The sequence below is a fragment of the Oryctolagus cuniculus genome, chromosome 11, assembly GCF_051225735.1.
Source record: "Oryctolagus cuniculus isolate XC-2025 breed Fujian yellow rabbit chromosome 11, ASM5122573v1, whole genome shotgun sequence".
NCBI lineage: Eukaryota > Metazoa > Chordata > Mammalia > Lagomorpha > Leporidae > Oryctolagus > Oryctolagus cuniculus.
Genome location: NC_142877.1, coordinates 42,535,950 through 42,548,872, shown reverse-complemented (window position 1 = coordinate 42,548,872; position 12,923 = coordinate 42,535,950). Strand labels below are relative to the sequence as shown.

At 62.4% G+C, this 12,923-nt stretch overlaps 1 protein-coding gene across 9 annotated transcripts in view; it reads left to right on the top strand.

Moving 5' to 3' along the window:
• The window catches only part of RRBP1 (ribosome binding protein 1), a 66,431-nt gene that overhangs the window by 48,164 nt on the left and 5,344 nt on the right, over positions 1–12,923 (top strand). For all 9 annotated transcript variants that reach the window (XM_051845354.3, XM_089308210.1, XM_070052117.2 and 6 more), the window contains 11 exons: positions 2,146–2,298; positions 3,877–3,995; positions 4,329–4,482; positions 7,395–7,533; positions 8,274–8,443; positions 8,552–8,586; positions 9,600–9,690; positions 10,157–10,249; positions 12,279–12,371; positions 12,449–12,532; positions 12,626–12,715. In XM_051845354.3, the coding sequence (XP_051701314.3) occupies positions 2,146–2,298; positions 3,877–3,995; positions 4,329–4,482; positions 7,395–7,533; positions 8,274–8,443; positions 8,552–8,586; positions 9,600–9,690; positions 10,157–10,249; positions 12,279–12,371; positions 12,449–12,532; positions 12,626–12,715 (1,221 nt within the window). The remainder of the gene's footprint in view (positions 1–2,145; positions 2,299–3,876; positions 3,996–4,328; positions 4,483–7,394; positions 7,534–8,273; positions 8,444–8,551; positions 8,587–9,599; positions 9,691–10,156; positions 10,250–12,278; positions 12,372–12,448; positions 12,533–12,625; positions 12,716–12,923) is intronic.

Sequence of the window (12,923 nt, the reverse complement as noted above, 5' to 3'; positions counted from 1 at the left end):
CCAGGGCCTCTACTCTGAACCACACGTGGATGCTGGGCTTTAGGGAACGTGCCTAAGGAGCCCTGGGGCTCCGGGACCCTTGGGGAGGAGGTGCTCAGGGTAGGGTGAGAAGAGCTCCAGTTGTCAGTTGTTAACCTTCTCTGGGTGGAGGTTGCCTGCAGGCTGTGCCTCTACCCGCCCTTTCTCAGTCAAACGGCCAAGGCTTGAAGCTTGCACCACGCAGAGCCCTGCGGAGCTGGGAACGTGCCCGAGAGAAAGCGGAGGCACAGTCATTGCCCAGTGATGGTGCCAGGCCTCATCCCCCTACACAGCCAAGGAAAACTGGGCTCCACGTGGAGGCTTCCACCCCTCCCACCACCAGGACTGCTTTTTTGGGAAACCAGTCCAAACCTTGTTACCAAAGTCAGAATTTCACAGGAGGGGCCGGGGTGGAGGGGCGGGAGGAAGAGGGGGAATGGGGGTGGGCAGCGGGAGTCCTGGAATTCGGAGGTCTTAAAAGAGGCCACAGAACTAAACAGACGTGCTGAGGATGAAGTGACTTCTCTCTGCCCTCCACAAAACCCCAATAGCCAACTAGGAGGGGGAAAATCACACTGGATTCTGGTAGTCTCAGGACCCTGACCCCCAGGAAGTTGGGACACGCATGCCTTGAGCCTGGTGGATACCAAGAACCACATGAGGCCTGCCCGGGCTGGGAAAGGATGTCTGGTGTATAGAACAGAGGTGGGCAGAGGACAGCTCCCCCAGCCCCCCCTTCCCTCTGTGTGGCCATTGGTGTGCTGGGGCTCTCCAGATTTGGTTTCCTCTTTCTTGAGGCTGGGCCAGGTACTTCAAGGGGCTGGCATGGGGGAACCTGGAACAGAGAGGAGCCCTCCCACTTTGGTGGTGGAGGCTTCGCCTTCCGCATTGCACCTGCTCTGCCCACGCTGGGCCTGCGTTGGAAGAGGCCCTCTGTCACCTCCCTGGACGGAGGAGGGTATTGGCCTTCCTGCCCCTCCTGAGACCTCTTGGACTGCACCTTCCCAGGTCCGGCTGTTCCCCAGCCCTGGTCTCGTCTGTCCTCTCCGAGGCCCAGCGGCCTCTGCTTGCAGTGCAGATCGCAGTCCTCATGTGAGCCTGGCTTGTCTGCAGTGGGTGCAGTGCTGGTGATGCCCTCCCACTGCTGGAGAGGGCCGGCAAGTGTGCCTTAGCCGGACCTGCGGGCTCACTAGGCACAGCCGGAAGGAGGACTGCCTTGGAAAAGCAGGGCTGGCAGGTGCCAGCTGCTCCTGGGAGTGCCAGTGCACAGAACCGCACTAGTACCGGTGCCAGCCCGATCAGCCCTGCCCTCTCCGGGCTCTGCTGTCTGAGGAAAGGGCACACCTGCTTGGGGATGGGCCTCCCTTGCATACTGGTTCCTCTTCTCTGCTCTGCCTGGGGCAGGGAAGGGGACGCCCTGAATCTCATGGGACACTGGCATCCCGGTTGCCCAGAGGAGCTGTGCCCGTGGTGTGTGCGCACCAGGCAGGTGTCAGCCTGGCCAGAGACAGGGAGCACACTCGCCGCCCCTCCTCACGTTCTCACCCCTGCCGTCCCCTGAGCTTTGTGCAGTACCACAGCTCTGGGGTGACTCAGACCGTGGCCAACCCTGCTGCCCCTATGCTCTGCTCCCCAGACTGGGCATGCGGCACTGACTGGAGCACACGTTCCCTTGGGCTGAGGTGGAAGAATGACAGCTCTCAGTGTCCAGGCCCTGCAGTCATGGGGCTGGCCCTGAGCAACGATGTCTTCATCCCCATCCCAGCCACCAAGGTTTACTGCCTCTCAGGCCCGACAGAAGTGCTTGAGGGGACGTGGGCTATGGGAGCCTGGACTGAGCCACACTGGGGTGCTGTCAGCAGAGGGGCTGAGCTGATGGTGCCCACGAGGGCCCAAGGATGGTGCGGGGTCTACACGGCTCCACTGCAGCCAAGGCCTGGCATCAGCCCATACCCAGCCAGCAGGATTTCCCGGGATCCCTTGTCTCTTGGTGCTCCTACTGTAGCTGGGGGTCCCTTGGTGGCTCTGGCCAGCAGGAGGGATCTGTCCAGCCTCCTCCCAACCCTGGGGGTGCCTCTACTTCTACCCCCGCGGGCCTGACTGGCTCCTTTGCTATTCTCTTCCCAGGAGATGGCAGCAGAAAAGGCCAAGGCAGCAGCCGGGGAGGCCAAGGTGAAGAAGCAGCTGGTGGCCCGGGAGCAGGAGATCGCAGCTGTGCAGGCGCGCATGCAGGCCAGCTACCGTGAGCACGTGAAGGAGGTGCAGCAGCTGCAGGGCAAGGTGGGTAGTGGCCTCGGCCCCAGGGAAGGGACTCTCAGGTCTGGCAAGGCGCGGCCTGCACTTGAGATAAGGATGCCCTTGGTGGGGTCTGCGTAGTGTGTGGAGGGGCCAGGGGTTATCACATCTGGCTGGACTGTGTCAGCCCACTATGCGTATGTTTCTTTCTTTTTTTTTTTTTTAAGATTTATTTTATTTATTTGAAAGAGTTACAGAGAGAGGGAGAGCCAGAGCCAGAGAAAGAGGTCTTCCATCTGCTGGTTCACTCCCCAAATGACTGCAATGGCCAGAGCTGGGCTGATGTGAAGCCAGGAGCCAGGTGCTTCCTCCTGGTCTCCCACACGGGTATAGGGGCCCAAGGACTCAGGCCATCTTCTGCTGCTTTCCCAGGCCATAGCAGAGAGCTGGATTGGAGGTAGAGCAGTAGGGACTTGAACTGGCGTCCATATGGGATGCCGGCACTTCAGGCTGGGGCTTTAACCCACTATGCCACAGCATCGGCCCCAGTGCGTGTGTCACATTAATAACCAGGAAAGTGTAAATTACAATTTAAAGAGCACTTTCACCTAAAGAGCGAAGCTCCCAGCGGGCCAGCTCCGTGTCCCCCCCCCCCCCCTTGGGTATCTGTGCAGCAGGTGCTCATCCTTCCTGTGGACCTGGAGAACGCCACCTCCACACAGGCTTGGGAGCTCCCGTGAGACAAGAGACCAGAAAGTCACAGTTGGGGCGGCCTTGCAGTGCAGAGGGTTAAACCGCTGCGTTAGGATGCTGGTGTGCCACATCTGAGCACTGGTTTCAGGGCCCGGCTGCTCTGCTTCTGATCCAGCTCCCTGCTAATATGCCTGGGGAGGCCCAAGTAACTGGGCCCCTGCCAGTGGGATTCCTGACTTGTGGTTTCAACCTGGCCCCGACCTGGCCGTATGAGGAGTGAACCAGTGGGCGTTCACTTTGTATGTGTGGGTATGTGTCCATGTCCTTCTCTGTCATCCTGCCTTTCAAATAAATAAATAAGTATCTTTAAAAAAGAGTCCCAGTGCTGCAGCGAGGGGCCTCGGGCCAGCGCCAGGCAGCTGCCTGTCCAGACCAGCTGGCTCTGTAGTCAGAGCCTGATCCTTATCTCACAGAACCTGAGCTCTCCTCGCTGTGGCTGTGCCTCTGCCCTGCTGCTCGCCTCAGGAGGCTCATGGGAGGTCAGAGGGCAGGAAGCGAGTGTTCCTCGGGGCACCTACAGGCTGTGACTTGTGGTCGTGTGCTTCATCTCAGCACAGTCAACCCTGGGTGACAGACGTCACGGGGCGTGTCAGGCTGTGGCCTCAGCAATGAACCCCAGGCAGGCCGTGAGCAGTGAGAGGAGAGGAGGCGAGTGGCTGGGGGTGGGTCACACTTGGCCTCAAGCCCCTGCCGCTGGCGTTCGGGCCTCTTGCTGCACGGCACCCTCCCAGCCTGCCTGGGGTGCAGGGGGCTCCTTCTGGGGGGAGGTCTCTCTGTCGTGTGTCCTTGCTCCCCCCCCATCCAGAACCCAGTTCTCTGCAAGGCCAGGCAGTGTTCTGATGCCCCCCCCCCCCCACCATGCCTTTCCAGATCCGAACTCTTCAGGAGCAGCTGGAGAACGGCCCCAACACGCAGCTGGCCCGGCTACAGCAGGAGAACTCCATCCTGAGGGATGCCCTGAACCAGGCCACCAGCCAGGTGGAGAGCAAGTGAGCCACGTGTGCACGACGCGGCGGGGTGCGCTCTGGCTTCCTGCTGGACGTGTGGCCGGTTGTGGTGGCCGTGCCCAGGCCCCATGCGGCTCTGCTGCCTCCCCGTGCAGAGCCCTGTCCTGGGCTTTCCTCTCCTGTCTGGGTTCTGAGCTGCTGTCTTCTGCTGGGTGGCCTGGTGTCCCCTCAGTGCTCCGGCCTGCAGCGCCCCCTGGCTGGAGCTGGCATCTTGCTCTGCTGGACGTATGGTGCTTGCCCCAGGCCCTACGTCTTGGAGGCGTTCAGAAGTCCTGGGTGGTGGCCCGCAGTGCTGAGGCCGTCTCTGTCTTGCAGGCAGAACGCGGAGCTGGCCAAGCTCCGGCAGGAGCTCAGCAAGGTCAGCAAGGAGCTGGTGGAGAAGTCGGAGGCCGCACGGCAGGAGGAGCAACAGCGGAAGGCCTTGGAGGCCAAGGCAGCTGCCTTCGAGAAGCAGGTCCTGCAGCTGCAGGTGGGTGAGGCTGGCCAGCTCCGTGCCCCACTCGCTGCCCCGCCAGCCATGCTGGGTCATCGCTCGCGAGTGCAGCACAGAGCCTGACCTCTGCCTTGTTGGTAACAGCGCCTGCCGGCACAAGTGGGTGCTCCCTGCATGCTGAGCAGCATTCAGAGCATAATGTGGGCGTGAACTCAGCCAGTTCCCGCTGTAACCCTGTGAGGGAGGTGAGCTGGAGTCTGCATTTGCCCCAGAGGGACGTTTTTAGGCCCAGTGGCTAAGCGAGTACCCGGGCCCACACGGCCAGGACGTGGCAGAGGCAGGACCTGATGGCAGCGTGCGGCCCCAGAGCTGCGTGTCCTCCCAACTTGCCACCACCATGGCGCTGCAGGTCTGCAGTAGCCGCACACACAGCCTGCAGTCGGCCTCTGGACCAGGCCTGGAAGCCTGTTTTCGAGGGAGAGTACCCTTTCTCCTTCAGAGGCAGGGACGTTGTCCCCCGTCCCACGGTGCGCTGGGCAGCGTCCTCAGCCCCCGGCCTTGCTGCCTACCAGCCCAGTGACTTCCCACCCCCACTGCTGTCGGGCCCTCTCTAGGGAATTTTTTTTAAAGATTTGTATGAGGGGCCAGTGCTGTGACATAGAGGGTAAAGCTGCTGCCTGCAGTGCCAGCATCTTATGTGGGTGCTGGCTCGTGTCCTGACTGCTCCACTTCCAATCCAGCTCTCTGCTGTGGCCTGGGAAAGCAGTAGAACATGGTCCAAGTCCTTGGGCACCTGCACCTATGTGGGAGACCTGGAAGAAGTTCCTGGCTCCTGGCTTTGAATCGGCACAGCTCTAGCCGTTGTGGCCATCTGGGGGGTGAACCATCTTATGGTAGACCTCTCTCTCTCTATCTCCATCTTCCCACCTCTGCCTCTGTGTAACTCTGCCTTTCAAATAAAATAAATAAATCTTTTTTAAAAATATTTATTTATATGAAAGAGTTACACAGAGAGAGGAAGACAGAGAGCTTCCATCTTTTGGTTCACTCCTCAAATGGCTACAGCAGCCGGGGCTGGTTCAAGCTAAAGCCAGAAGCCAGGAGCTTCTGGATCTCCCATGTGGGTGCAGGGGCCCAAGGACTTGGACCAGCCTCTGCTGCTTTCCCAAGCACATTCACAGGCAACTGGATTGAAAGTGGAGTAGCTGGGTCTTGAACTGGCGCCAGTATGGGGTGCTGGCATCGCAGGCAGCGGCTTTACCTGCTGTGCCACAGCACAGGCCCCTGGGGTAATTTTTAGGGCAGCAAGGAAATCCTGGTGACGCCAGGGGCTTCCAACCCTTTTCTGTTCCCATTACTGAAAGGCTGTAGGACGTGCTGGGGACACTGGGGCTGTCCTGTGGGAGGGCCCAGGACTAGAGACACAGAACGCTCAGCCTGACGTGTGAGCGTACACTGGGAAGTAGAGAAGGTGGACGTAAACACAGCTGGGGTTTGGGTGGAAGAGAGATGGCTGCCGGAGTCGTCTTGTGTGTACATGAAGCAGACAGAGCCAGACCAGCGCACTGGGAACCGGTGGGGTGAGCCTGGCCGTGGTTAGGTTTTAAAGGTGTCCGGGGCTGGAGCTGCAGCTTCCAGCCGTGCCACCTCCTACTAGGTTGTTTCAGAGTCCCTGTTTCTCTGCCTGTGGTATGGGTGTGACAGTAACAACCGTCCCGTAGGGCAGCTGTGGAGAAAAGGAGCCCAGAAACACGGACTTGACCAGTCCCCGTCAGGAAAGCCTCAAGAGAGACTGAGCTTTGGGTGGGAAGAGCCACCCTCTGGGCTACGCCCGAGAGAAGTTCTGGGACTGTCCTTCCTTCACCTGCAGCCCTGTCGCTGTGGGCCAGCCGGACGTGGCCGCCTGCACCCAGGGAGAGGCCCTGGGCCCTCATGTGACTGGGCAGGGCCTGCCTGGAAGAAAGCGTCCATGGAGGCAGGGTGCCGACGGCCTGCCCCCGGCTCGCTGCTTCGGGGGATGAGCTGTGTGTCGGAAATCCAGGAGCATTCTGTAAGCGTCCCCAGCTGGCCTGCCCGGCCATGCTGTAGCCCTGGCATTCAGTGTGACTGGCGGGGCTAGCCATGTTCTCCTTCCAGGAAAATTGAGAGGTCAGGTCCCGTGTTGTGGGTGTGTGGTTTCCTTTTAAGTTGGGTTTAAGTCCCAAAGGCAGGAGGGGTTCTCCATGCTTGCTTGTTGCTGGAACCCATGTCCTCATCGAGGCCAGTGACGAGTGGAGAAACACATGCAGTCAGTTTCCCTGCTGCCCGAGCCAGCCGCGGTCCTTCTTAAAGAAAAAGAGGGAGGAAGCAACCGGGGGATCTTACACGTGCGGGGCACCCTGCCCTGTCTCTACCACGGCACAGCTGTGAGTCCCTGGAGCCAGGGAGACAAGAGGCGGGGGCCCATGCTACACGCTGGTGCAGAAACTCGGTGCGGCCTAACGCACCCCTAGGGCCATGGCACTGTTTGCTTTATCCTCGGCCTTGAGCTGCCAGTGGCCTCACAGGTGCCAGAGCCACCCCCGCCTCGACACCACTTGTCAGAATGCCAGCTGAGGTGTGGCAAGGAGCCCGTGAGGTTGCAAGGGCTGAGGGGCGGCTCCTCTGTTGACCGCCTTGGACAAAGTGTTGTTTACTCAGGCTGTCTTTGGACTCCCAGAGCATGCACACATTCCCCAGTCACCTGACCAGAGAAACACTGGAACCCAGAATGGAAGTGGGAAAGGAGCGGAGGCCCTTGGCAGCTCTTGTCGCACAGAGAGGGTGCTGGCAGGGAGAAAGGTGCAGGGATCTGGGGCATTCGGGAAGGGTGCTCTTCTGCCTGGACACACCAGAGACTGCAGTGGGCTCTGCTGGGGCAGGGGTGGCCCAGGTGAGAGCCGTACCCTGTTCTGTGTGCCACTCCCCAGGTGTCTCACAAGGAGAGCGAGGAGGCCCTGCAGAAGCGCCTGGACGAGGTCAGCCGGGAGCTGTGCCGCGTGCAGACCAGCCATGCCAGCCTGCGGGCGGATGCCGAGAAAGCCCAGGAGCAGCAGCAGCGGGTGGCTGGTGAGGGCAGTGCCCTGGCGGCACCCCACTTGGGCTGGGGTCTGGGCTGGGGTTCTGTGCAGGAAACAAGCCCTGCCAGAACCCAGTGAGCCAGTCGTGGGCCCTGTGAAGTGTGGGGTATGGGGCTAGGGAAAGGAACACTGGGATGTGCACTTCTGGTCGCTCTGGTGCTGGTGGGAAGTCGACCGCAGGGGTGCAGGGGCCGGGGGACGTCCAGGAGGAGGCTTCTGTGGTCACCCAGGCCCCAGTGACAGGGTTGGCCCAAGGCCATCAAAGCAGTGCTGGAGCAGACGGGACCGGCCTGGCAGACGGTGATGGTGGGAAGCAGAGCAGCCAGGAGCAGGCCGGGGAGGCCGGGATCCGGGTTGGAGTCACGTGGACAGAGCTGCGTTGGGAGGTGGCCAGCAGCAGAGCCTGAGGTGGGGCTGGGCGGAGGACGAGGCTGCTGGCGTCCACAGAGCGCTTTCTAGGGGCCTCTGGCCAGGGTGCTCATCGCTGCCCCGGCCATGCAATTGCGAGCCAGCGTTTAGGTCAGTGAGACCCCGTCAGTGGTCTGAGGGTCTCGGGACAGCACTGTGGGCGGCTTTCTGTATCAGCTGATGAGGCTGGGTGCTCCTGAGTCTGTCTCGCCCCCTCCGCAGCCTGCTGCAGCACACACAGGAGCCGGGGAATGAGCCCCTGGGGGCAGTGCTCCGTGTGTCCAGCCCCTGACCCTCACTCGCTTCCCTGTCCTGCGACAGAGCTGCACAGCAAACTGCAGTCCTCTGAAGCGGAGGTGAAGAGCAAGTGTGAGGAGCTGAGCGGCCTCCACGGGCAGCTCCAGGAGGCCAGGGCGGAGAACTCACAGCTCACGGAGAGGATCCAGTCCATCGAGGCCCTGCTGGAGGCGGGCCAGGCTCGGGATGCCCAGGTCAGCCACTCCCCTGGGTGCCCAGGCGGCCCCCGCTCCCCCTGCCTCCCCAGTGCCTGTGTGAGTGAGTCTCATGGAGACCAAGGAGCTGTCTGCCTCTCATTCCAGGCCAGCCGAGCAGAAGCAGAGCAGCAGCAGGCCCGGTAAGCCGGTGAGGGGAGGTGCTCGGGCTCCTGTCCACTTGTTTCCATCTCAGCTGCAGGGCAGAAGGCCCTGGCAGACGGGGCCTCTAGGGTCCCCTGGCGGAAGAGCTCCTTCCAGGGGTGGCACAGGCCTGGGTGGGGACACGGCAGCCTGCAGAGAAGAGCTCCTTGCTCCTTGCAAGGAGTGGAACTCAGCCGAGCCTCTGGCCTCCTGGCCGCTGCTGGCTGCCCGGCTGCCGTCTCCTGGTGGGGAAGGGGGGCTGGCCAGTCAGGTCCCTCCCCCTCCACAAGGCAAGGGGTCCACGGACTGAGCTCAGTGACCCAAGCAGGAACGTAGTTGCACAACCAGAGGGGAGACTTTGGGAGGCGCCCATGCTGCTTGCTGCACCAGATGTTTGGGACACGCGAGTAGTCGGAGCGAGCACACCACGCAGCGACTGCTCTGCTGGCCAGGCCTTGTTTTCCTTCCTGTCAGCTGCCCCAGGCTGTTCCTGGGGACTTTCTGGTTTGCCCACACTTGAGTGCCTGTTGTGGTGGCAATCCCCTCTGGGGCTCGCTTCCCTGGGTAGCTGCCCACAGGCCTGGACGCAGGCCCTGGTTGTCCACAGGGCAGTCGCAGGGAGTCAGGGGTGCCTTGGGTCTCGAGCAGTGTTGCTCAGGGTCCCTGTGGGGTGGTGACTGCGTCGTGAGTCTTCTGAGGGCCAGCTGGCCTGTGCTGTGGTCCCCAGCAGGCCCAGAGCTAGCAGGAGCCACACACCAGGCAGCAGGGCGTGGCTCAAGGGGCAAGAATGTCCTGGGAATCTAGCTGCCCGGGGCTTATCCGGTGCTGGCCGCTGTGGCAGGAGGGGCAGGGTGGCAGCTGGAGGGGCTGTCCCTGGCTGACTGGCCCCGCCTCACAGGTGCTCCCTGACTGTGCTGGGTGGCTTGGGCTGAGGAAGGGGGCATGCCCAAGGCAGGACCGTGCGGGCCATGGACACTTGGAGCCATGGCAGTGACCTCAGTGTGTCCCCTAGCCTCAGGGAGCTGGAGGCCCAGGTGTCTTGTCTGGAGAAGGAGGCCACGGAGCTGAAGGAGGCCGTGGAGCAGCAGAAAGGAAAGAACAACGTGAGTGGGGGCCGCTGAGCCGGGCTGGGCTGGCAGAGAGGCTCTGCGATCAGCCTTGGGAGGCTGCTGGGTGCCCGCCCCGCTGCCCAGGGCAGCCCACGCCTGCTTCTCCTAGTGACTCCGCCCGAGCGTGGCGCCGTCCCTGTGCTGATGGGCCTGGTCTGGGAATAGGGGATGTAGCAGCCAGGCAGGTGACACAGCTGCTGCCCGCACTGCTACAGGAGGCCTCAGCCACAGACTTCCCACCTGCTCTTCCCATGAGGCTGCGTGGTGGCCGGAGCCCCCTCCCCCAGAGCCTTCCTGAAGGGGTGCTCTGCCTGGGGCCTGACCTGCACTGCAGCGGCTGGAACGTGAACATGCTGTCCCTTTGAGGGTCCCTCCTCGGGCCCGGAGTGCTGTTGGGCAATTTTGGCCATGCCAGTGACAGCCGTGCTGGCCGCTGACTTTCTCCGTGTCTCCCTCCCAGGACCTCCGAGAGAAGAACTGGAAGGCGATGGAGGCGCTGGCCTCGGCCGAGAGGGCCTGCGAGGAGAAGCTGCGCTCCCTGACCCAGGCCAAGGTCAGAGCCTGGCCTGCCCTCAGCCTCACCTGCTCATCAAGCCCATGCTCGCCCAGCAGCACCGCCTGCCACGGGCAGACACACAGAGCAGGCGGCTGCGTACAGGGCAGGGTGGCCTCGGAGCATCATGTAGACCTGCGCCGGGCCCCCAGCCCCTGTGTCTCCTCCTCTTCACTTCTCCCACCCCTCTGTCCCCTCTTTACATTGTTCTTCGGGTGAAGGGGCAGGATACCCACCCTTGCGTGACTGCTCAGCTGAGCCTTCTGCTGTGAGGGTGCGAGGGCTGAGTGCGGCCACCAGGGCAGAGACAGAGGCCATGGGCTGGGAGCCCAGTGCCCGCACCGCCTGAGTGAGCCTGCTGTTGAGCCCGTCTCAGACTCCTTGCCTTTTGTCCTGTGACACTTGGCAATCCTGCTTCTTTCCTGGGCCCTCTGAGATGGCGCAGAAGTCCCGTCAGTGACTCAGCTTTTAGTAAGCCACAGGGGCTGGGGCTCCCCTAGCAGTGAGCACATCAGGAGGGAAGTCGCCTTGGTCCCTCGCTCTGGCTGCCTCCCGGTGTCGGCCCTGGGCTGCACAGGAGCCAGCACACAGAGCTGGGATGGGCAGCCCAGTGGCTGCTGCAGCCCTCGCCCGCCCCTCTCTGTCACCCGTGCCCATCCTTTCTGAAGCACACCCTTCCTAGTGTTACCTGAAACAGGAGCTTTGCAGTGCTCCCCAGGAAGCCGGAGTCGAGGCAGGACGGAAGGGCAGCCTTGGGCTGGGCCACTAGGGCTGTTAGCCCCTAGGTGACCTCAGGGAGCAGCCGGCAAGACCAGAAGCTATGGCCACAGTGTCACCTGCCTGACTTAGAGTCACACGGGCAGAAGCAGCCCCAAGTGGGCCTCCAAGTTGTCAGCAGATTGCCTGAACTGCCGCGACTGTGGGCCTCGTGGGGGTCTCAAGGGCAGGGGTGCACAGCAGGCCGCCCATGTTACTTGTGGACAGTGACTGAGGCGGGCAGGGTATACCCCTGGGGTGTGAGTCCGACCAGCGGTGCCTGGTGGGGCTGGACGGCCCTTGGCACCGGCTGCACGCTGCTTTCCCGATCACTGCATGGTGGGTTTAGCCTCTATCGGCCCTGCTCCACTTGGAGTTCCTGGTGCTGCTCCTGGGTCCCCGGCTGTGCCCGGGTGGTGACAGGGCCGGTGGTGGGTTCCGTCTGCTGGGGGCAGGTTATTAGATAAAGCTGCCTGTTAGGCAGGTGGGGGCCGCCGATTTCTGTCCAGAGGATGCTGCCATCCTGGTCTGTGCCCTGTGGCCCCTTCAGTGCTGCTTCTGTTCCTTTCCCTTACACCTGTGGGGGGGGGGGGGCTTTTCCCTGGGGAGGCCATGGGGCTCTGGGCCGGCCAGTTCCCCTCACCCTGTGGCTCCTGGCAGACTGCCATTCTCTGCTCTGGCCCCCCCACGTCCCAGCTCTTTAAGACACTGGACTGTGGCTGTTCTCCTGCCCTTTGTAAAAACAAAAACATCCATGTTGTTTGAAAGGCAGAGACTGAGAGATGCACAAAGATGTTCCATCCACTGGTACTCCCCAAATGTCCCCAGCCAGCCCAGCAGGGCCAGGCTGGAGCCTGGAGCCTGGAGCCTGGAACTTAAACCAGGACTCCCATGTGGGTGCCGGCGTCCCAAGCTCCATCTTAGCTGCTGCACCAACCGCCCATTCCCTCTTCCATTCTGCCCCCCTCTGTCAACTCTCGCACCCGTGACTCCACCCCTTCATGGAGAACTCAGAAAACGAGGGTGCATTGAACCTGGGCGCCAGCACCTGTTGCCCCCTACTGGTTAGCGCTTCGTCTGTTTAAATGGATCCAGTACAGGCCGGGGCTTAAACAGCGCTGCCCTGGTCAGCCCCGTGGAGCCACCTTGGCTTCTTGGATTCTCATCCCTCTCCTGAGGCTGCTGAGGTCAGCCCAGGTGGCCAGCAGCCGCGCCGCCACCCCTGCCCAGGTGCCCTAACCCTCGGGCTGAGCGCCACCCTCCACTCCCGCAGGAGGAATCGGAGAAGCAGCTCCGCCTAACTGAGGCCCAGACCAAGGAGGCCCTGCTTGCGCTGGTGCCAGAGCTGTCGGGCTCAGCACACCAGGTAGGAGGGCGGCTGGCCCCCAGGGGCCCCTGCGCCCAGGGAACGCCCCCAGGCCCACCTTGCATATTTCATTGCAGAGTTACACCGAGTGGCTGCAGGAACTCCGAGAGAGAGGCCCTGGGCTGCTGAAGCAGCCTCCTGCTGCCACGGAGCCCTCCTCTGTAAGCGAGGCCCTCCCCTGGCTGCAGGAGGGGAGGGTGCCGCAATGGGGCAGCAGCTCACCAGGCCCTGCGCCCCTCCCCCCACCCCCACAGGACCTGGCCTCTAAGCTGCGGGAGGCCGAGGAGACGCAGAACACACTGCAGGCCGAGTGCGACCAGTACCGCACCATCCTGGCAGAGACGGTGAGTGGCCGGGGGGCTTTTCCCTGGGGAGGCCATGGGGCTCCCCTTACATCCTGTGGCTCCTGGAAGACTGCCATTCTCTGCTCTGACCCCACCCCTGTCTGGGGCCCTGCAGGGTGGAAGGCAGCGTGGTGTCAGGCTGGCTCTGGGCCCCCCCCTCCCCTCTGCAGCCCCATGGCTGCGCCTGGTGCTCTCTGAGGGCCTGAGC